Source organism: Hyla sarda, chromosome 7, assembly GCF_029499605.1.
Source record: "Hyla sarda isolate aHylSar1 chromosome 7, aHylSar1.hap1, whole genome shotgun sequence".
NCBI lineage: Eukaryota > Metazoa > Chordata > Amphibia > Anura > Hylidae > Hyla > Hyla sarda.
The window spans coordinates 32,583,455-32,605,777 of NC_079195.1; the positions used below are offsets into that span (position 1 = coordinate 32,583,455).

Consider the following 22,323-nt stretch of genomic DNA (forward strand, 5'->3'; position numbering starts at 1 on the left):
AGAATCTCCGTATGGACATTCCCCAAACTGCGATCGCCAGCATAAATCTGCCGGCGCTAGGACCGCACAGAAATGCGCCATCTCATTGACTGCTATGCATTCCGTGGGGACTTCGCACAAAGAATGAACTGGTTTATTCCTTGTGGAGACACCAAAAATAGAATTTCTGAGCCGGAAAAACCTGGCACGGTTCCACCTTGTGCACAGAGCAGCAGAATCCCATTGAATCCAACGGGACTCTGCTGCAGAAGAATCTCCGCGCCAGAGATTGTGAACAAGACGTGAACATGGCCTTAGTAACCCGATTCAGATTCCAAAAAGTTTTCAAAATCCTTTTGATCCATTATTGTCTCATAAAAAAAGCAAATATGTAAGGCAAGTCCTTACATTCGCTTGTTATTTCTTTATTATTTATTATTGTTAATTTTTATTTACAAATAATATTTGCTACATCTGTGATTTATTTTTTGCCCTTATTTTAATATATTATTTTCTTTTTCTCTAGGCTTGTAAAACCTGGGCCCTTTATACCACCAGATATAAGGTACTGGGATAACTGGTTTGGGAAGAGGTGGGGGGGGGGGGGAGGGGTAGGCGGGTACTCTTTCGATAATTTATTTTACGTTTAAATTTTAAGAAAGCAAGCATATTTTTCTATTCTAGTTTTTCTTAGTTCCACTTCTGGTTTTGGCTAAAAAATACTGACCAAGTACTGACTAAAATACAATGGCCCTGATTTACTAAGAGTGGAGGTTTCTTTGTGGATTTTTTGGCCAACAGATATTTTCCCCCGGTATTTACTCAGGTTTCCCTACATTTTGCACTTTTGCCTACATTTTGCTTTTTTAACACCTGCTCTGATCTGTAGGGTATTCCTCAGCTCAAATCCACTACTTTTAATGTGGAAATCTTTGTAAATATGTTGGGATTTTTCAAAAATGTCTGGGACACCCCCCCCTTTTTTGTGGATACACCCCTTTCCCCAATGACCACGCCCCTTATCCTGGTTTTCTCGGTAAAATTGAGAGTTCGGCGGGTTTTTCTTCAATTCTGGTGTAAATTCTCACACAGAATCTGGTGCACAACCCAACAAACCATGTTGGGTTTACAATAGTACATCAGGGCCAATGGGAGCACCAGGCCTTACAAACAGACGACTAGCTTTGTTAGGCTGGGTTCACACCACGTTTTTCAAATACGGTAACCGTATATGGTTTTCCGCAAAAAAACGTATACGACCGTATCCGAAACCGTATGCATAGAGAATGCATTGTAAACCGTATTCCAAATGTTGTGTACGGTTGCATCCGTTTTGCCTCGGATACGGTTTTGCCGATTTTTCAACCGTAGGCAAAAACGCTGTCAACCACGTTTTTGCCTCTGGTTGGAAAACCGTATGCGGTTCTTTTAACATTGTTGTCTATGAGAACCGTACACAGAATTTCAGAATACGGTTGCACACGGTTTTTCTAATCCGTTTTTGGGCAGATTGGAATTTCAATAGAACAATAGTAACTTTATTCAATTGCTGGAAAACTAACTCCAACAAAATAGCAAAACCGTTGGCAAAAAATGATGCAAATGGATAGAACCGTACGGGGAAAAACCGTATACGTTTTAATTTGGAGTCAAACGGTTGTATAAGGTTGCATACGGTTTTTGCCATACGTTTGTTAGCGGAAAACCATATACGGTAACCGTATTTGAAAAACGTGGTGTGAACCCAGCCTTACGCTGGAGCTACATGGCCAATGTCTCATACGGTCCTACAGTCATTATCAGAAGATGTTGTCATACTGCCAGATAATGACCCACCTGTGCCTCAAAAATAGTGTTGAGCACAAATATAAAAAATGCTAATTTTTATCGCAAATATCGACATTTTGCGAATATTTAGAATATAGTGCTATTTATTCCTAATAACGAATGTTTTTTTTTTCTTTTTTTTTCACATGCAAATTTTTAAACGATAATTTCCATGTGAATTTTCCATGTGAATTTTCGCATGGAAAAAAGTGAACAGACATGGCGAATGTGCGAATTTCTCAAATGTAGGACGAATAATCGTCAATAAATTCGCTAAATATCGGAAATCCAAATATGACCCCTGCCGCTCATCACTACTCACAAACATCCAGGGGGCACCTCAGAGTTTAAGAAGCACTGGGTTGTAGCACTGGTCTTTTTACCTTAGGACCCCCTTAGATTCCAGAGCTCAATGGTGACCATAGATTCTGCACCCCCTATAAGAGTGGTCTCAAACTGTGGCATTTTGGATGTTGCAAAACTTCAACTCCCAGCATGCCCGGAGTTGAAGTTTTGCAACATCCAAAGGGCCAGTTTGACACCACTGTCCTATAATAACGTCCTTGTTAAAGGGGTACTCCCGTGGAAAACTTTTTTTTTTTTTTTAAATCAACTGGTGTCAGAAAGTTAAACAGATTTGTAAATTACTTCTATTAAAAAAAAACTTAAACCTTCCAGTACTTTTTAGGGGCTGTATACTACAGAGGAAATGCTTTTCTTTTTGGATTTCTCTTCTGTCACGACCACAGTGGTCTCTGCTGACCTCTGCTGTCCATTTAAGGAACTGTCCAGAGCAGGAAAAAATCCCCATAGCAAACATATGCTGTTCTGCACAGTTCCTAAAATGGACAGCAGAGGTCAGCAGAGAGAACTGTGGTCGTGACAGAAGAGAAATCCAAAAAGAAAAGCATTTCCTCTGTAGTATACAGCCCCTAGTAATTTACAAATCTGTTTAACTTTCTGGCCCCAGTTGATTTAAAAAAAAAAAAAAAGTTTTCCACGGGAGTACCCCTTTAACCCCTTAAGGACATAGGGCGTATCCATACGCCCCCGTTTCCAAGTCCTTAAGGACCGAGGGCGTATGGATACGCCCTGAACATTTCCGGCCCCCACCGCTAGCCGGAGGGGAGCCGGGGCCGGATGCCTGCTGAAATCGTTCAGCAGGCATCCCGGCATATCGCCCAGGGGGGTCATTATGTCCCCCCATGTCGGCGATTGCCGCAGATCGCTGGACAATTCAGTCCAGCGATCTGCGGCGGATTCCGGGTCAATCGGGTCTCCAGTGACCCGATGACCCGGAATTACTGGCTGATCGGGGCCGTCAGAGACACTGGTGCCACCTCACAATCGCCCTGATTCGTCGGCCGGATTACCGGCCGACCAATCAGGGCGCCTGCTGCGGGTGTCACTCCCGCAACCCGCTCCGCCCCTCTTCCGGAGGACGTGAGCGGGTGCGGGAAGACGACCCCGGGTGCTGGGGACCCCGATCCCCGGCGTCCCTGTTGGGATCGGGGCCCCAGGAGCGACGGCGGCGGCGGCGAGAGACAGTCCTGTGTGGATCGTTGGAGGTGAGTGACAGCCTCCTGCTGTTGCTTAGCAACAGCTCCCAGCATGCAACAAGGGCATGCTGGGAGCTGTAGTTATGCAACAGCAGGAGGCAGACCACCACAACTCCCAGCATGCCCTTATGGGCATGCTGGGACTTGTAGTTTTGCAACAGCTGGAGGCACATTCTTTCTATGGAAAAGTGTACCTTCAGCTGTTATGTAACTACAACTCCCAGCTTGCACAAACAGCTCAAGTGCATGCTGGGAGTTGTAGTGGTGCATCTGGTGGTTGCATAACTACAACTCCCAGCATGCCCGTTGGCTGTCGGTGACTGCTGAGAGTTGTGGTTTTGCAACAGCTGAAGGCACACTGAGTTAAGTAGTAAACCAGTGTGTCTCCAGCTGTTGCATAACTACAATCCCCAGAATCCCCAGCCAATGTAGTATGCCTCCGGCTGTTGCATAACTACAAGACCCAGCATGCCCTTCCGCTGTTCGTACATGCTGGGGGTTGTAGCTTTTGCAACAGCTGAAGGCACACTGGTTGCAAAACACTGAGTTTGTTACCAAACTCGGTGTTTCACAACCTGTGTGTCTCCAGCTGTTGCAAAACTACAACTCCCAGCATGCACTGATAGACCGTCCATGCTGGGAGTTGTAGTTTTGCAACAGCTGGATGTTCCCCCCCCCCAATGTGAATGTACAGGGTACACTCACATGGGCGGAGGATTACAGTAAGTATCCGGCTGCAAGTTTGAGCTGCAGCAAATTTTCTGCCGCTGCTCAAACTGCCAGCGAGAAACTACTGTGAACCCCCGCCTGTGTGACTGTACCCTAAAAACACTACACTACCAAAAAATAACATAAAAAGTAAAAAACACTACATATACACATACCCCTACACAGCCCCCCTCCCCTCCCCAATAAAAATGAAAAACGTCTAGTACGCCACTGTTTCCAGAACGGAGCCTCCAGCTGTTGCAAAACAACTACTCCCAGTATTGCCAGATAGCCACTGACTGTCCAGGCATGCTGGGAGTTTTACAACAGCTGGAGGCACCCTGTTTGGGAATCACTGGCGTAGAATACCCCTATGTTCACCCCTATGCAAGTCCCTAATTCAGGCCTCAAATGCGCATGGCGCTCTCACTTTGGAGCCCTGTCGTATTTCAAGGCAACAGTTTAGGGACACATATGGGGTATCGCCGTACTCAGGAGAAATTGGGCTTCAAATTTTGGAAGATATTTTCTGCTATTACCCTTTTTAAAAATGTAAAATTTTTGGGAAAACAGGCATTTTAGGTAAAAAAAATTTTTTTTTTTACATATACAAAAGTCATGAAACACCTGTGGGGTGTAAAGGTTCACTTTACCCCTTGTTACGTTCCCCGAGGGGTCTAGTTTCCAAAATGGTATGCCATGTGTGTATTTTTGCTGTCCTGGCACCATAGGGGCTTCCTAAATGCGGCATGCCCCCAGAGCAAAATTTGCTTTCAAAAAGCCAAATGTGACTCCTTCTCTTCTGAGATCTGTAGTGCGCCAGCAGAGCAATTTTCACCCCCATATGGGGTGTTTTCTGAATCGGAAGAAATTGGGCTTCAAATTTTGGGGGGTATTTTCTGCTATTACACTTTTTAAAAATGTAAAATTTTGGGGAAATCAAGCATTTTAGGTAAAAAAATAAATATTTTTTTTACATATGCAAAAGTCGTGAAACACCTGTGGGGTATTAAGGTTCACTTTACCCCTTGTTACGTTCCCTGAGGGGTCTAGTTTCCAAAATGGTATGCCATGTGTGTTTTTTTTGCTGTCCTGGAACCATAGGGGCTTCCTAAAGGTGACATGCCCCCCAAAAACCATTTGTCGCTCCTTCCCTTCTGAGCCCTCTACTGCGCCCGCCGAACAATTAACATAGACATATGAGGTATGTGCTTACTGGAGAGAAATTGGGTTTCAAATACAAGTAAAAATTTTCTCCTTTTTACCCCTTGCAAAATTTCAAAAATTGGGTCTACAAGAACATGTGAGTGTAAAAAATGAAGATTTTGAATTTTCTCCTTCACTTTGCTGCTATTCCTGTGAAACACCTAAAGGGTTAATACACTTACTGAATGTCATTTTGAATACTTTGGGGGTGCAGTTTTTATAATGGGGTCTTTTATGGGGTATTTCTAATATGAAGACCCTTCAAATCCCCTTCAAACCTGAACTGGTCCATGAAAAATAGCGAGTTTGAAAATTTTGTGAAAAATTTCAAAATTGCTGCTGAACTTTGAAGCCCTCTGGTGTCTTCCAAAAGTAAAAACTCATAAATTTTATGATGCAAACATAAAGTAGACATATTGTATATGTGAACCCAAAAAAAAATTATTTTGAATATCTATTTTCCTTACAAGCAGAGAGCTTCAAAGTTAGAAAAATGCAAAATTTTCATTTTTTTCATCAAATTTTGGGATTTTTCACCAAGAAAGGATGCAAGTTACCATAAAATTTTACCACTAAGTTAAAGTAGAATATGTCACGAAAAAACAATCTCGGAATCAGAATGATAACTAAAAGCATTCCAGAGTTATTAATGTTTAAAGTGACAGTGGTCAGAATTGCAAAAAACGCTCTGGTCCTTAAGGTGAAAAAGGGCTCGGTCCTTAAGGGGTTAACAACCCAATACATGGAGTATGAGCTGATCCTAATTTTAACTTACAGAAGTCAATACATGTATCTGATACTGATGACAAAATATTCTATATATTCCCCATTTGCAGTCCCCCCATCGAACAGGCGAACTGCAAGTACATCCTGGCCACCCCGACCGTGTTGCCAAGTGGGAAGACGGGACAAGTCTGCGTCTTTATTGACTGTGAGGAGACTGTACAGGTGGACGTTAGGTTGGAATACCAATTCACCAGCATATCCCTATTCAACAATCAGATCACGTCTCAGTTTTTTGAATGCAAAGATGTTCCAGTAAGTAATAATAAATTAAGGGGTAATAGTGGAAAAATTAGATTATATTAGAAAAAAAAAAAAAAGATTCACGTTTACAAGTGAATCTCACCCTTTAGGCTAGGTTTCCACTTGGTTTTTTTTCTGGCAGTTTTTGAGCCAAAGTCAGAAGTGGATCCATAACGGAGGAGAAGTGTAAGTCCTTCCTTTATATGTCATATTTCTTTTGAATACACTTCTGGCTTTGGCTCAAAAACTGCAGTGGCAGAAATCCAAAAACTGCCAGAAGAATAACCAAGTGGAAACCTAGCCTCAGGCTAAGTTTCCACTTTGTTTTTTTTTCTGGCAGTTTTTGGAAACTGAGTTTCTGGCAGTTTTTGAGCCAAAGTCAGAAGTGGATCCATAAGGGAGGAGAATTCCTTCCTTTATATGTCCTATTCTTTTTGAATACACTTCTGGCTTTGGCTCAAAAACTGAACTGGCAGTTTTCCAAAACCAAGTGGAAACTTAGCCTTAAAGTATTTCTAAAAAGTGTATTTTTTTGTTTTCCAAAAACAGCCTTCTACTTCTCTTAGGGATGTGGTTGATATTACAGTTCAATTTCTTTAAAGTTGAGAGGAGCAAACTTTCAAAAGTTTGTTTTGGCTGTTTCGTCAAACTTTGGGAAACTTTCATTGGGAAAGGACTAGATTGATTCGAACTCGAACGTTATTAATAGCCCTAAAACTCTAAAAGTACCCTTAAAGGGTACTCTAGTGGAAAACTTTTTTTATCAACTAATGCCAAAAAGTTAAAGGGGTACTCCAGCAGAAAACTTTTTTTTTAAATCAACTGGTGGAAGAAGGCTAAACAGATTTGTAAATTACTTCTATTAAAAAATCCTAATCCTTCCAGTACTTATTAGCCGCTGAATATTACAGAGGAAATTATTTTCTCTGCTGAATTACGAGCACAGTGCTCTCTGCTGACATCTCTGTCCATTTTAAGAACTGTCCAGAGTTGGAGAAAATCCCCATAGCAAACATATGCTGCTCTGGACAGTTCCTAAAATGGACTGAGATGTCAGCAGAGAGCACTGTGCTTGTGATGTCAGCAGAGAGCACTGTGTCCCAAAAAGAAAATAATTTCCTCTGTAGTATTCAGCAGCTAATAAGTACTGGAAGGATTAAGATTTTTTCATAGAAGTAATTTATAAATCTGAAACGCGTCGGCGTTTAGACGTGCTCCAACCTTGCACACATGCACTGTTGTCCTAGTGCTCATTTTTTCTTCTTCTTGTCTATGGACTTTTAACCTGGATTTCAATAAAGGAATGATTTTACACAGTGCTGGCTCCACCTTCTCCTATGCTTTCTTCTAATTTACATATCTGTTTAACTTTCTGCCACCAGTTGATTTAAAAACTGGAGTACCCCTTTAAACAGATTTGTAAATTACTTCTATTTAAAAAAATATGAATCCTTCCAGTACTTATCAGCTGCTGTATGCTCCAGAGGAAGTTGTGTATTTATTTTCTGTCTGACCACAGTGCTTTCTGCTGACACCTCTGTCCATGTCAGGAACCACCCAAAGTAGGAGCAAATCACCATAGCAAACCTATCCTGCTCTGAACAGTTCCTGACATGGACAGAGGTGTCAGCAGAGAGCACTGTGGTCAGACAGAAAAGAACTACACAACTTCCACTGGAGCATACAGCAGCTGTTAAGTTCTGGAAGGATTAATATTTTTAAATAGAAGTAATTTAAAAAAAAAATTTTTTTTGCTTTTTGGCACTAGTTGATTTAAAATAGCTTTCCATTGGCATACCCCTTTAAAGCCCTGTATTACACTGTTAGATCATCTAGGAGAACATATACAGCAAGTACCATTGAGCTGTTTTTAAAGCAAAGTTAATGACATATTTACAGCAACAAGTATGGCTATGAGTAAGAATGAGCGAATCGAATCTAACAAATCCGAATTCGTTACGAATTTCAGGAAAAATTTGATTCACAACGAATGCGAATATCGCCGCAATTCTATTCGATTCACAACGAATGTGAATATCACCGCAATTCTATCATGCAAATCACTTCATTAAACTCCATTTAGTGCGGTCCAGGCTCCACGGCATCTAAAATGGTGGATCCACATGTGAGGACATGGGGCAAGGAATCCTGGGAAGGCGGGAACAAAAGTCAGTGTAATGACCCTGAATCACATGCAGCATAAAGCCTATCAGCAGCCAGTTACCCTTGTTCTAATACAGAGAGAGAGTGACAGACAGCAGTGTGTGTTGCACAGAAAAGCTTTTTTACAGCAGCATTTCACCTCAAGTCCAAATCCAGCCTAGAAGCACTGATAGGGAAGGGAGAGAGATTGAGAGAGAAAGTGCAATTACAGGTGTATTAAAGCAGTGATTCACCTCAAGCCGCGATTTCACCATGGCGGTCCCGAACAGCCCGACTGAGCAGCCGGGTTACTGTCACTTTCGCTGCAGACGCGGCGGTCAGCTTTGATCGCCGTGTCTGAAGGGTTAATACAGGGCATCACCGCGATCGGTATTAGCCGCGGGTCCCGGCCGTTGATGGCCGCAGGGACCAACCCGATAGGTGTGTATTCGCCGTATAAGACGCACCAACTTTACCCCCCCCCCCCCCCCAGTTTTGGGGAAGAAAAAGTGCGTCTTATACGGCAAAAAATACGGTAGTGTATTCAAAAAAATTGCCACATTGAGATAAATAAAAATGCTCAAGAATGACACAATACTCTTTGGGGGAGATTTATCAAAACCTGTCCAGGGGAAAAGTTGCCTAGTTGCCCATAGCAACCAATCAGATTGCTTCTTTCATTTTTAACAAGTGGCTCTTCAATTACCCCTTATACTGCCTCTTGGTTGCCATGGAGAGCTATTTGCAAGGCATTATGGGCTTCCCTGGTGTCATGTGATTTTTCCCTCTTCTCCTTTCTACCATGATGCTGATGCTATTTTATCAGGTTTGGATGGGATGAACCACCTGAGGTTTGAAGCGGCACCAAACCAAACATCCCCTCCCAACAAGACTGTATGTACCTAGGCTTTTATAGTGTCTCTGACATCACCCTATACTGCCTTCTGATTGTCTGGAAGAGCCGTTGGCTGTCTAGGCATGCTGGGATTCAAGTTGTGCAACAGCTGGTGGGCCAACAGCTTGGAGACCACTGGTCTAGGGCAATGAATACAGTGGGGACTGTGCTACAAATGTCTTATAGATAGGTTGTTGGGCACTACATATATTTTGCATTAATATGAGGTAAAATAATATAATTTGACTGTTCTGTCTTCTCAGGTCCCTACGGTCACCACAGTGACACTGGCTTATGTAACCTTTTCAGCTATTGGAAATACAGTAGAAAAAAGGGAACGCAAAGGCGTTGCTATTGACAATATGCCTGCATCTTGCTTTGTTCAAACAGAAAAGAAATTGTACAGACCTGGAGACACAGGTGAGCCAAGTGCCCAGTTAGGGTTGGACGTACTCTACTGGCCAAGTATGTGAGGAAAACATTAATGGGGACACTCCAAACAATGTTTTGGATGAAAAAGTTAAAATCACATTTTAATTTAAAGCTTACCTGGCCTTCCAGGTGACTTAGCTGTCCAGTGTGTGTATATGAGGAGCAGCACTATTTCTGCCCATTATTTAACTTCTATATTGTATTTTTCAGCAGATTTCTGCTCCTCTGGCTTCATCTCTAATTTGTAGTTCTCCCAGAGCTGGTGGACGGTGCTCCCTCCTCCCCCTTTCATAGATTTGTATTGCTTGTCTTGAAAGACACAGGACATTTGCTTGCACTATGGAAAGTTTGTTCAGATGACAGTGTCTATTTAATCAATTCCTGTTATAAGACGTTTGCATACTGGGAGTTGTAGTTTTTCAACAGCTGAAGGCACCGTGGTTGGGAAACATTTAAAAAAACAAACTCAAAACATTTAAGCCCCACCTCAAGATTGCTCAGGCCAACCTCAGAGCATCCCAGAATCCCTCCTTTAGGTGGGATTTATGACCCCCCCCTCCATTTGTGGCCTGGTTGATACGTTTTTCCCAGGACTGTTGGCAAGTATGAGCCTGTCCCCATTAAACTTCTATTTTCCTATGTTTTCATTTCAGTGAGAAGCAGAGCATTTTGTCTGAACTATGACCTGAAGCCAACAGAACAAAAGGTAACTGGAAATTCATCTATAAGGACTTATTCACACTATTGGCTGCGATTCTGTCTGGGGCGGGTGCAGACAAAACTTGCCAGCACTAGGACCGCTCAGAAATGCACCGTCCCCATAGACCGCAATGCCTTTCCAAAGCGCAAAGAGCATTTCATAAGATGATCAGTCTTTCCGGGGGAGTCTGGGGTCCAGGATTTCTGCAACGGAACATCCACTGCGGAAATTCCGTAGTGTGAATGGTGCAGCAGAATCCCACTGAGAACCATTGGAGGCTGCTGCACTGTACATTTCATACACAATTCCATTCAGAAAATCTGTAGTGTAAATTAGCCTTTAGGAATGGGGTAAAAAATTGGGAGTATTTGTGGAGCTCACAGATGTACTCGGCTGATACAGGAATAATTAATATAATTATAATAATTTTTAGGATATGAATGGTTGCAATGATTTTTAGCAACATTCTGGTATTAAAGGGGTATTCCGGGCAAAAATATTTTATGTGGGTGCTGAATCTCCAGTTTAGGAAACCTCCAGCTTTCCGGGACTGGGGACGTGATGTCACGCCACGCCCCCTCCATTCATGTCTATAGGAGGGGGCGTGACGGCCGCCACGCCCCCTCCCATAGACATAAATGGAGGGGGCGTGGCGTGTCTTCACTTCCCCAGTCCCGTAAACCCGGAGGTTTCCAAAACTGGAGATTCAGCACCTACATAGAATGCAGGTGCTGCAGGGAGATCGCGGGGGGTCTCAGCAGCGGGCCCCCCGCGATCAGACATGTTATCCCCATCCTTTGTATAGGGGATAAAATGTTTTTGCCCGGAATACCCCTTTAACCATTAGTCTGAAGGTTTGGATATGATGCTTAGCCGTAAAGCAGATCAAGTAAATCAACTATGAGTGAATTGGGGCTACACCTTGGCCCCTTACAGTTCCTAAAATCAGTTCTTTTTACGTTTCATACCTTGTGTAGGTAACTAATGATGCTTTCTTTTCTATTTTGCAGTTCACCAGAGTTCGCCTTTTGGTAAGAAATGAATCACTGTCTATGATTTTTCAGGGTACATACATATTTTCTTATAGGATAGTCCTAATGTCATTCTGGGGGTTCTTGGGTCCACCAGAAGAGTTAAATCTGTGTCTTTTTACCACCTCCCACCCCCACCCTTTACATCTACACAGAACTTGGACATGTCCACTTTATGGCTATGTCCACACTGTGGATTTTCAGGGATATTTTATTAGAAACAAATATCTGTATAAATAGCTGGTAGTTTGTATCAATATTTTGTTATTACCTAAAAGGGAAGTCCAACCAACTAATTTTTGAAAATATCCCCTATGCACAAGGAAGTCACACAGCTGACCAGATCCAACTGTTCCTATTTGGTCCTACAGACCTTAACAGATCTTTCAGCAAACCTGGCCCTCTAGTGCCACCTATTGGAGATTTTTTTTCAAAAGGAAGACGACTGGCTGATTTGTGGGCAGCTGTTTTAGGGATGGGTCCTCTTTCTTTTTAAAGAGATTCTGGTTTGGCTGTTCGACATTGACCCGGAGACATTGACATGGAAAGCAGTTAATTTACATACCTATCTTTATTCCTGTTGGACCTGCGCCACACCCTATTCGCCAGTTAGTCAGCTGGTGACTCCACTTCGATCACTTTTGGACTATATCCGGTTTTGTTTTTGGATCGAAAACAATGGTCTGCCACAGTTTTAAGTCCGGCAATAAAAGTGATATGGTTCAAAAATGAGCAGGCCAGAATCACAAGCTGACTCCATCCAGCTGCCATATTACTAAAACATGGTGTGAATGCACTTTTACAGGGTTAAGGTTTTTGAAACCTTACAGGAAGAAACATTCATTGATATAAGGCCACTTCCAAACTCTTTAAAGGGGTACTCTGGCACTAAGACATCTTATCCCCATTACCATCAGCCCCCGGAGCATGTTCGCTCCGGGTCTGATGACTGCGATCACCGGGGCCGGAGTATTGTGACGTCACGGCTCCGCCACCGCGTGACGCCCCCTCCCATAGGCTTGCATTGAGGGGGCGGAGCGTGATGTCACACGGAGGCAGAGCTGTGACGTCAGAATACTCCAGCTCCGGTGATTGGCAGTCATCAGACCCGAAGCGAACATGCTCCGGGGGCTGATGGTTACGGGGTGCTGCGTGAAAGATCACGGGGGTCCCCAGCTGTAGGACCCCCGCGATCGGGGATAAGATGTCTTAGCACCAGAGTACCCCTTTAAAAGATTATAACATTATCTAGTTAGTTCCTTTTTGTCACTGGCAACCAATATGGCAATCAAAATTGATCCCACATGGGTTATTACCCAATTTTTTTAAAGGGATTGCCCAGTTTTTACAATAGCCTTTTGCATTCTGTAGGGTAACTCAACAATAAGCATTATATTCCCCTCCAGCACCACCACAGAAGGGACAAAGCATTACATGGCGCCCATTGGAATTGATGAGCTGCCCTTATTACTTATGGGTTTACTTGGTCCTCCAGAGAGACATTCTGTTATTTTACACTGCTATATACATATATTTTTGCTAAGACCATCTCATTGTTGACCTAAATCTTCTCCAGGAACCAACCGGGGCATGTGTGCAAATAATAGACCTGCTGTCAGAGTCTTATGTAGCATCTGCGGAAGTAACCCTAAGTGAAGACGCTTCTCCGGGAGGATACAATCTCATATTCGAGAGGGAATCTGGCAATCCAGTGTCCAAATATGTGACAGTGCAAAGATACAGTAAGTATTATTGATGCTTAGTACCTAGTGCTGAGGTTAGTTATTCTACTACTATCGACTATTTCTCTTACCTCCGAATTAACCCTTCACCATCTCTGTTTTTATCTTTCCTACTGAAATTTGGTTGATAATTTTATAGCCATGAAGTAGAAAAGCGAATGTGTTAAAACAGATAATACGTTTTACCCATTTCAAAGATTATTTGTTTTAAAGCTATACTACGGAGCTGGTGGTATGACTTATCGCTTTGGTTGACATTCAAATTTTATTTTTGCATTTTCATCAATGACCCATAAGGCTAATGCATATGACTAAGCCATGGCCAGAACTAAAAGCACAATGGAGAGTATCTACTAAAAATTGATATACTCCACACAAGTCTTATGATTAAAAATGTTGCAAGAAAATGTATTAGTATTCCGGGCAAAAATATTTTATCCCTTATCCAAAGGATAGGGGATAAGATGTCTGATCGCGGGGGGCCTGCTGCTGAGACCCCCCACGATCTCCCTGTAGCAGCCACATTCTATGCGGGTGCTGAATATCCAGTTTCAGAAACCTCCAGGTTTCCGGAACTGGGGACGTGACATCACGCCACGCCCCCTCCATTCATGTCCATGGGAGGGGGCGTGACGGCCGCCACGCCCGCTCCCATAGACATGAATGGAGGGGGCGAATGTGACGTCACGTCCCCAGTCCCAGAAACCCGGAGGTTTCCGAAACTAGAGACGCAGTCCCCGCATAGAATGCCGGTGCTACAGGGATATCGCGGGGGGTCTCAGCAGCAGGACCCCCGCGATCAGGCATCTTATCCCCTATACTTTGGATAGGGGATAAAATGTTTTTGCCCGGAATACCTCTTTAAGGGGTTAAAGGTGAAATACAGCAAAACTGTATTTATCTCCTTGATGGTCACCATGGGTCCAGCCGCTGGGATACCCCACCCGCATTTCTATAGAAGTGTTGAAAGACCTGATTACAGCACTCGGGCATCATCCAAGCTCCCACAGAAATGAATAAAGCGCATGACGTCTACCAGTAGACTACACATGCTCCTCACTAAGAGAGCTGGGGTCCCACAGATAGGGGAAAGGTTAATTTTTGCTGGAGTTCTCCTTTAAAGGAGGAGTCTCATCCACCAAAATTCTGAAAAACATATCCCCTATCCGAAGCGCGGGGCCGCCATGCCCCCTCCATATATCATTATGGGAGAGACATCTTTGGTTCTCCCATAGTGATATATGTAGAGGACGTGGTGGCTCGGGATAGTGGAGGGCCCATACAGGAGATCGCAGGGGGCCCCAGCGGTCAGACCCTCTGCGATCTAAAACTTGCAGATATGTTTTCAGAATTTTGGAGGATGAGACTTCTCCTTTAACAGCGTTTACATCCAAGAGCCACAAATTGTACAGTAACATGTTCTTTCAGCATCTCGGGCTGTCTTGCCACTATAACAAGAGACTTTCTCCAAAACTGATGGGAGCAGAGGACAAATTTCCAGAAGTCCCCGAGCTTTGAACACGATCCTTTCACCAGAGGTTATTTGTGCCGGGTACAATTTAAGCCATTTTCTGGCATAAAGTTCAGTACTTCCACCAACCCCCCAATCTAGCTTGCTCAAATTATTACAACTTTTGCACAATGCCCTGATAAAATTCCCTTCTTTGTGGGCCATCATATAGTGCCTCTGGAAGGAAGCATGTTTTCCCCTATAGATAATACTTCTAGGAGTAGGAGAGGACATAACACAAATGCACCCAATTCAGCCAGAAGTTCTCGCCATCACTTTGATCAGATTTGGACGCCATTATGTTTTTTTATCTAAAAGTTAAGAATTTGGGTTGTCATTGCCGATTGCTAGTTGCCAACATTACAGATTATTTTCTATCATGTGATCATGTCCTGTCTCTATGAGCATGTCTCTGAACACTGTGTTTTATCTGAACAATATGTCCCATTGTATTGCAGGGTTACCAAGATTTGACTCCACCGTCACCTGTCCAAATACACTTTCAATCCTGGATAAATCAGCCAAAATTGACATATCTGCAAAGTATGTAACATTTATGAAATATTGGCCCTAATTTACTAAGAGTATTGGGTTTTTATTAGTGGCGAAGGATATTTTAGAGTTCCACTATTCCCCTCTATTTATGGGTACACACAGGCTGGGAAAGTTCTGATCAGCTTTTTCCTGGTAAGGATTTCCAGCCATTTATTCACAGGATCTTGTGTGAATTCAATAGTATATAGGTTGGGTTGTGAGAACACGCCTCTTTTCTGGATAAACACTCCCCGCTTCTGATAAACCACACCTCTTTTCTGGATTTGTATGTTTGTGTTGAAGCATTGCACCACAAATTCTGGTGCCTACAGAATTTGTGGCGCACACTGCACCGCATTTTGGCACACGGCCTAACAAAAGCAGGTTGGGTTTACAGTAGTAAACAAGGGCCATTGTGGTTTTTGGGGGTAATTTGGTTGGGAGTAAAGAATCGATAGCTTTAAGGTTTTTTTTTTTTTTTTTTTTTTAAATCCACTGGTGCCAGAAAGTTAAATAGATTTGTAAATGACTTCTATTTAAAACGCTTAACCCTTCCAGCACTTACAGCTGCTATATGCTCCAGAGGAGGTTCTTTTCTTTTTGCATTTCTTTTGTGTCTGACCACAGTGCTCTCTGCTGACACCTCTGTCTGTATCAGGAACTGTCCCGAGCAGGAGAAAATCCCTATAGCAAACATATGCTGCTCTGGACAGTTCCTGACATGGACAGAGGTGTCAGCAGAGAGCACTTTGGTCAGACAGAAAGGAAATTCAAAAAGGAAAGAATTCCTGTGGAGCATATAGCAGCTGATGAATACTGGAAGGATTAAGATTTTTAAATAGAAGTAATTTACAAATCTGTTTAACTTTCTGGCACCAGTTGATTTAAAAAATAAATAAATAAATAAATAAAATTCCACCGGAGTACCCCTTTAACCTCTTCAGGACCCAGGGCATATGGATACGCCCTCACACACTGGGCCTTAAGGACCCAGGGCGTATCCATACGCCCTGGCGTTTTCCGGTCTCCGACGCTCGCCAGGCGGAGATCGGAATGGCATGCCTACTGATATCGTTCAGTAGGCATGCCGTGCAAATGCCGAGGGGGGTCCTGGGACCCCCGCATGCCGGCGATCTGCGATGATTCCGGGTATTCGGGTCACTTGTGACCCGATGACCCGGAAAAGGAAGGTGATCAGCGGTGTACGATACACCGCCAATCACCTCCAGTTGCTGTCACCGCCCCAGCAACGCTGCTATTGGCCAGCGATCGTCGGCCAATAGCACTGCAGCAGAGGAGGGGTTAATGGTCCCCTCACGCAGCTCTGCGCGCTCGCTGAGTTCAATCAGCAGGCAGAGCTGTGTGAAGAGGACCGGGATCCCCCCCTCGGAGTGCCGGAGCCCCCTCAGAAAGAAGAGCCCCTAGATCAGGGTCAGCTTGTTGCAGGGAAAGGTAGGGTAAAACAGTAAAACAAAAGTGAAAGTATAAGTAAAAATAAAAATAAATAAATAACCCCCCCCCCCCCTGACCCCCTAATAGGTCCCCAAGGGTCCGCCGTCACCTGATCCGTGTGACCCCAGGCCCTATTAGGGGTTCAGGGTGCTGCGTGTGCCACCACTTTTTTGGGCGTATCCATACGCCCTGGCGTTTTCCGGTCTCCGCCCCTCGCCGGGCGGAAATCAGAATGGCATGCCTACTGATATCGTTCAGTAGGCATGCCGTGCAAATGCCGAGGGGGGTCCCTGCGTGTGCCACCACTTTTTTTTTTTTGGCTGCAGCTTTTTTTGTTACAGTTACACCAAGCACCACACACTACATACTTCCCTGCCCCCCCCTCCCCCGCACACACACCCTCCCCCCCCCACCGTCCCACCCCCGCCACCGTAGAAAAAAGGCGATGGCCCGCCGGGCTTACGCTTTTTTAGCCTCCGACTCTGAATCTGCCAGTGAGGATGAGGAAGATCCGACTTTTTTGTGTTCTTCCTCGCCCTCCTCATCATCTAGCAGTGATGATGAGTCCGCTGTACGGTGGCGGAGACACCGCCAGGCGAGGCCATGCACCCCCCATGAGAGTGACCCACACTAGTACGGGTGGCAATGCCGCTTGTAATAGGAGTCCGGTCCTCCAGACAAGTGCACCGGAGCCCCCTTCCGATGACCCTGTCTGGAGCCCCCCAGAGAATTATCAGCCATGGATTCCTGAGTATGTTGGCGACTCTGGATTGACCATGCTGGCTTCACTGATCTGGACTTTTTAAAGTTTTTTTTCAGTGACTGCCTGGTCAATCTAATGGAGGAGCAAACGCTCCTTACTCAGAAGAGACGTGGTTACAAATTTTGGGGGCTCTTTTCTGCTATTAACCCTTGCAAAAGTGTGAAATTTGGGGGGGAAACACACATTTTAGTGAAAAAAAATATTTTTTTTACATATGCAAAAGTCGTGAAACCCCTGTGGGGTATTAAGGCTCACTTAATTCCTTGTTACGTTCCAAAAGGGGTCTAGTTTCCAAAATGGTATGCCATGTGTTTTTTTTTTTTTTGCTGTCCTGGCACCATAGGGGCTTCCTAAATGTGACAAAATTTGCTCTCAAAAAGCCAAATATTACTCCTTCTCTTCTGAGCATTGTAGCTCGCCCGTAGTGCACTTCAGGTCAACTTATGGGGTACCGCCATACTCAGAAGAGATGGGGTTACAAATTGTGGGGGTCTTTTCTGCTATTAACCCTTGCAAAAATGTGAAATTTGAGGGGAAACACATTTTAGTGGAAAAAAAATTTGTTTTACATATGCAAAAGTTGTGAAACACCTGTGGAGTATTAAGGCTCACTTTATTCCTTGTTACATTCCTTAAGGGGTCTAGTTTCCAAAATGGTATGCCATATGTTTTTTTTTTGCTGTTCTGGCACCATTGGGGCTTCCTAAATGCACCATGCCCCCGAAAAACCATTTCAGAAAAACGTACTCTCCAAAATCCCCTTGTCGCTCATTCGCTTCTGAGCCCTCTACTGCGCCCGCCGAACACTTTACATAGACATATGAGGTATGTGCTTACTCCAGAGAAATTGGGCTACAAATATAAATATACATTTTCTTCTTTTACCCCTTGTAAAAATGCAAAAATTGGGTCTACAAGAACATGCGAGTGTAAAAAATGAAGATTGTGAATTTTCTCCTTCACTTTGCTGCTATTCCTGTGAAACACCTAAAGGGTTATAAAGGGTTAAAATGCTGACTGAATGTCATTTTGAATACTTTGGGGGGTGCAGTTTTTATAATGAGGTCATTTGTGGGGTACTTCTAATATGAAGACCCTTCAAATCCACTTCAAACCGGAACTGGTCCCTGAAAAATAGTGAGTTTGAAAATTTTGTGAAAAATTGGAAAATTGCTGCTGAACTTTGAAGCCCTCTGGTGTCTTCCAAGTAAAAGCATGTAAATTTTATGATGCAAACATAAAGTAGACATATTGTATATGTGATTAAAAAACTAAATTATTTGGAATATCCATTTTCCTTACAAGCAGAGAGCTTCAAAGTTAGAAAAATGCAAAATTTTAAAATTTTTCATCAAATTTTGGGATTTTTCACCAAGAAAGGATGCAAGTTACCACAAAATTTTACCACTATGTTAAAGTAGAATATGTCACGAAAAAACATTCTCGGAATCAGAATGATAACTAAAAGATGTTCAAAAAATGGCCGGGTCCTAAGGTGTAAAATGGCCGGGTCCTAAGGGCTTAAGGGTATGTTCACACTGAGGAATTCAAGAGGAATTTATTTGAGTAATTCCACTTCCTTTTTCCGCTCCATTTTATTCATCAAGGCCTTTCCAGTTGACTTTAACAGACTTTCTGTTGTCCTGTTCACACTAAGGAATTTCTGCTATTGGAATTCCGACGCTGAATTCTGTTCCGCCTGAATATAGAACAGGTGGAATCCTTGAGTAAAAGCCCATTAAAGTTAATGAGATATTTTTTCTTGACCAAATTCGTTTTGTGCGGAATTCACGCCGAATCCAAAAATGTAGAATTGAATAGCTTCCTTCTTCATTCCTCCTTAAAGGGGTTATCCAGGAAAATATATATATATCAACTGGGTCCAGAAAGTTAAACAGATTTGTAAATTACTTCTCTTAAAAAAATCTTAATCCTTTCAGTACTTATGAGCCACTGAAGTTGAGTTGTTCTTTTCTGTCTAAGTGCTCTCTTATGACACCTGTCTCGGGAACTGTCCAGAGTAAAGGCAAATCTCCATAGCAAACCTCTTCTACTCTGTGCAGTTCCCGAGACAAGCAGAGATGTCAGCAGAGAGCACTGTTGCCAGACAGAAAATAACTCAACTTCAGCAGCTGATAATTATTGGAAGGATTAAGATTTTTTAATAGAAGTAATTTACAAATCTGTTTAACTTTCTGGAGCTAGTTGATTTAAAAAAAAAAAAAAAAGGTTTTTCCCTGGAAAAAAAAAAAAAAAGTTTTTTCTGTGTGGAAATTCCACATGAACAATTTCCTAACCTAAATTATTTCTTGTCAATTCCTGTGAACGTATCCTAACTGCATAAAATAAAATCCCTCACGTCTGTTAAAGTCTATAGGGACTCCACTGGCCCCCATGTAAATCCGGTACACGTAGCTTCACTATATGCAGAGTCCCACTAGAAGACGTAGAGATGGTATCTAAAAATATGTTTTACAGCTGTATGTCAGCCGTCCTTGTCAAACTATTTGGCTCCAGAATTTGAAGTTTACCCCCATTGTTTGATTATTGGATAACATGGCTGTTTTTTTTTTTTTTTTAACTCTTTCAGGTATGTATATGGTAAGCCATTACCGGCCACCGTCATCATAAAGTGCTGCAGAAATAAAGCCTACAATTACGGCAGAGCAGGGAATTGTTACAAAGGCTTGGAAGATATTTGTGAGGAATTTACTGGAGAGGTGATTGTTTTACTTATTCCATCTTTGTTTCCTTACAGTCAAAAGATCCATTAGGAATCCTGAAATTATCAGATTAACTGTGAAGTCTTTATGGCTCTGTGTTGCTGAGCAACAAGCGCAACATGAGCCGCCATATGGCGCCTTGTCACAAATCTATAGAACAGTGTTATTCTACCTTTAAAAAAGGATTCTAGTGAAAAATAACAGGATATGGTCTTAAAGGGGTACTCCACTGGAAAAAAAAATGTTTTAATCAACTGAAGCGACAAAGTTAAACAGATTTGTAAATGACTTCTATTGAGAAATCTTAATCATTCCAATACTTATCAGCTGCTATATGCTCCACAGGAAGTTCTTTTCTTTTTGAATGTCCTTTCTGTCTGACCACAGTGCTCTCTCCATTTTAGGAAGGGTCCAGAGCGGGATAGGTTTGCTATGGGGATTTGTTCCTACTCTGGACAGTTCCTAAAATGGACAGAGGTGTCAGCAGAGAGCACTGTGGTTAGAGATGAAGGAAATTCAAAAAGAAAAGACCTTCCTCTGCAGTATACACCAGCTGATAAGTACCGGAAGGATTAAGACTTTTAAATCCAAGTAATTTACAAAAATGTTTAAAGGAGAACTCCGGAATAGGAAAATTATCGTCCATACTGCCGGCAGTAAAAAAAATAAAGATGTACATACCTTCCTTTGCTCCCCCCCGGTGCCTCCGGTAACCGACTCCGGTCTCTGCCGTGATCCTCTTCCTGGTTGCCGGTGGTCGGCGAGTCATACTGCACTCAGCCAATCATTGGCTGCAGTGATGTCCTGACTCGGCCAGCGATAGGCTGAGCGGTAGTGGGATGTTTTCGGCCTCGGCAGCAGGTGCCGGTGTAGTGAAGAATTGTGTGTCTTGAAGCGTTCTCACTCTGCCGCTCAGCCAATCGCCGGCTGAGTCGGGACTTCACTGCGGCCGGTGATTGGCTGAGTGCAGTATGACTCACCGACCACCAACAACCAGGAAGAGGATCGTGGCAGAGATCGGAGCCGGTTACCGGAGGCACCGGGGGAGCGAAGGCAGGTATGTACCTGTTTATTTTTTTCACTGCTGACAGTATGGACGATGCCTTTAACTTTCTGGCATCAGTTGATTTTTTTTTTTTTTTCCCCCAGTGGAGTATCCCTTTAAAAGAACAAAGAAATGAGTATTGACATAAAAATAGCATGGGTCTGTAAATTCCTATGGATGCCGCATTGCCAAAACTTGCCTATGATGGTCTAATATGATCATGTGCATAAGGCCCTATGTAAAGTTATCTATAGGTACTGAAAATGTTTTTATATTTTATAGACACTTTCCTATTTCTTCCACTACAGCTGGATGACACTGGAGCCTACACTAATGATCTGAGCCTGGATATCTATAAGCTCCAGTTTTCAGAATACAGCAGTAGCCTTCAATGTACAGTCACCATAAAAGAAGCTGGAACAGGTAAGAATGACAAGTGCAAAAACTAAAGGCAAATGATGTGACGCTATTGAAAGCAATAGAGATGCAAAATGCAAAAGGAACACCAGCAGAGTTGTGAACATAGACTACACATAGACTATAGACTAAAATCCCTTCAATATGTGTTGGCAACATGATGGGTTGGATGACAGCTATACATCCTGAATATGGAGCTCATAAAACAATGCATTCTTATGTGCTCTGTTACAAAAAAAAAAAAAAGGGTTAAAATGAATAAAGTCGATCACATAGTGAGAGCAGTGCCATCACCAACATGAGTATCAGAGGGAAAATTACATCCCCTACATCAGTGGTCTTCAACCTGTGGACCTCCAGAGGTTTCAAAACTACAACTCCCAGCGTGCCCGGACAGCCGATGGCTGTCCGGGCATGCTGGGAGTTGTAGTTTTGCAACCTCTGGAGGTCCGCAGGTTGAAGACCACTGCCCTATATTATCTACCATGGACAGTGCAAATGCATGGGATTGGTCTGCAGTGGCAGACACAGCCCTGAATAACTATATGGCGCTGTGCCCCTCTCTGATTGCCAGAGGTGCCAGACATTGTACCCCACTGATCTGATATTGATGCCTTCAGCTGAGGCTAGGC

At 43.2% G+C, this 22,323-nt stretch overlaps 1 protein-coding gene across 1 annotated transcript in view; it reads left to right on the forward strand.

The window, feature by feature from the left end:
• The first annotated feature begins 287 nt into the window (after nucleotides 1–287).
• Nucleotides 288–22,323, forward strand: part of LOC130283112 (ovostatin-like) — a 97,434-nt gene continuing 75,398 nt past the window's right edge. The window contains exons 1-10 of the mRNA XM_056532298.1: nucleotides 288–370; nucleotides 506–544; nucleotides 6,116–6,317; nucleotides 9,606–9,762; nucleotides 10,428–10,480; nucleotides 11,485–11,505; nucleotides 13,082–13,247; nucleotides 15,216–15,300; nucleotides 20,097–20,226; nucleotides 21,583–21,697. Coding sequence (XP_056388273.1) covers nucleotides 288–370; nucleotides 506–544; nucleotides 6,116–6,317; nucleotides 9,606–9,762; nucleotides 10,428–10,480; nucleotides 11,485–11,505; nucleotides 13,082–13,247; nucleotides 15,216–15,300; nucleotides 20,097–20,226; nucleotides 21,583–21,697 — 1,051 coding nt within the window. The remainder of the gene's footprint in view (nucleotides 371–505; nucleotides 545–6,115; nucleotides 6,318–9,605; nucleotides 9,763–10,427; nucleotides 10,481–11,484; nucleotides 11,506–13,081; nucleotides 13,248–15,215; nucleotides 15,301–20,096; nucleotides 20,227–21,582; nucleotides 21,698–22,323) is intronic.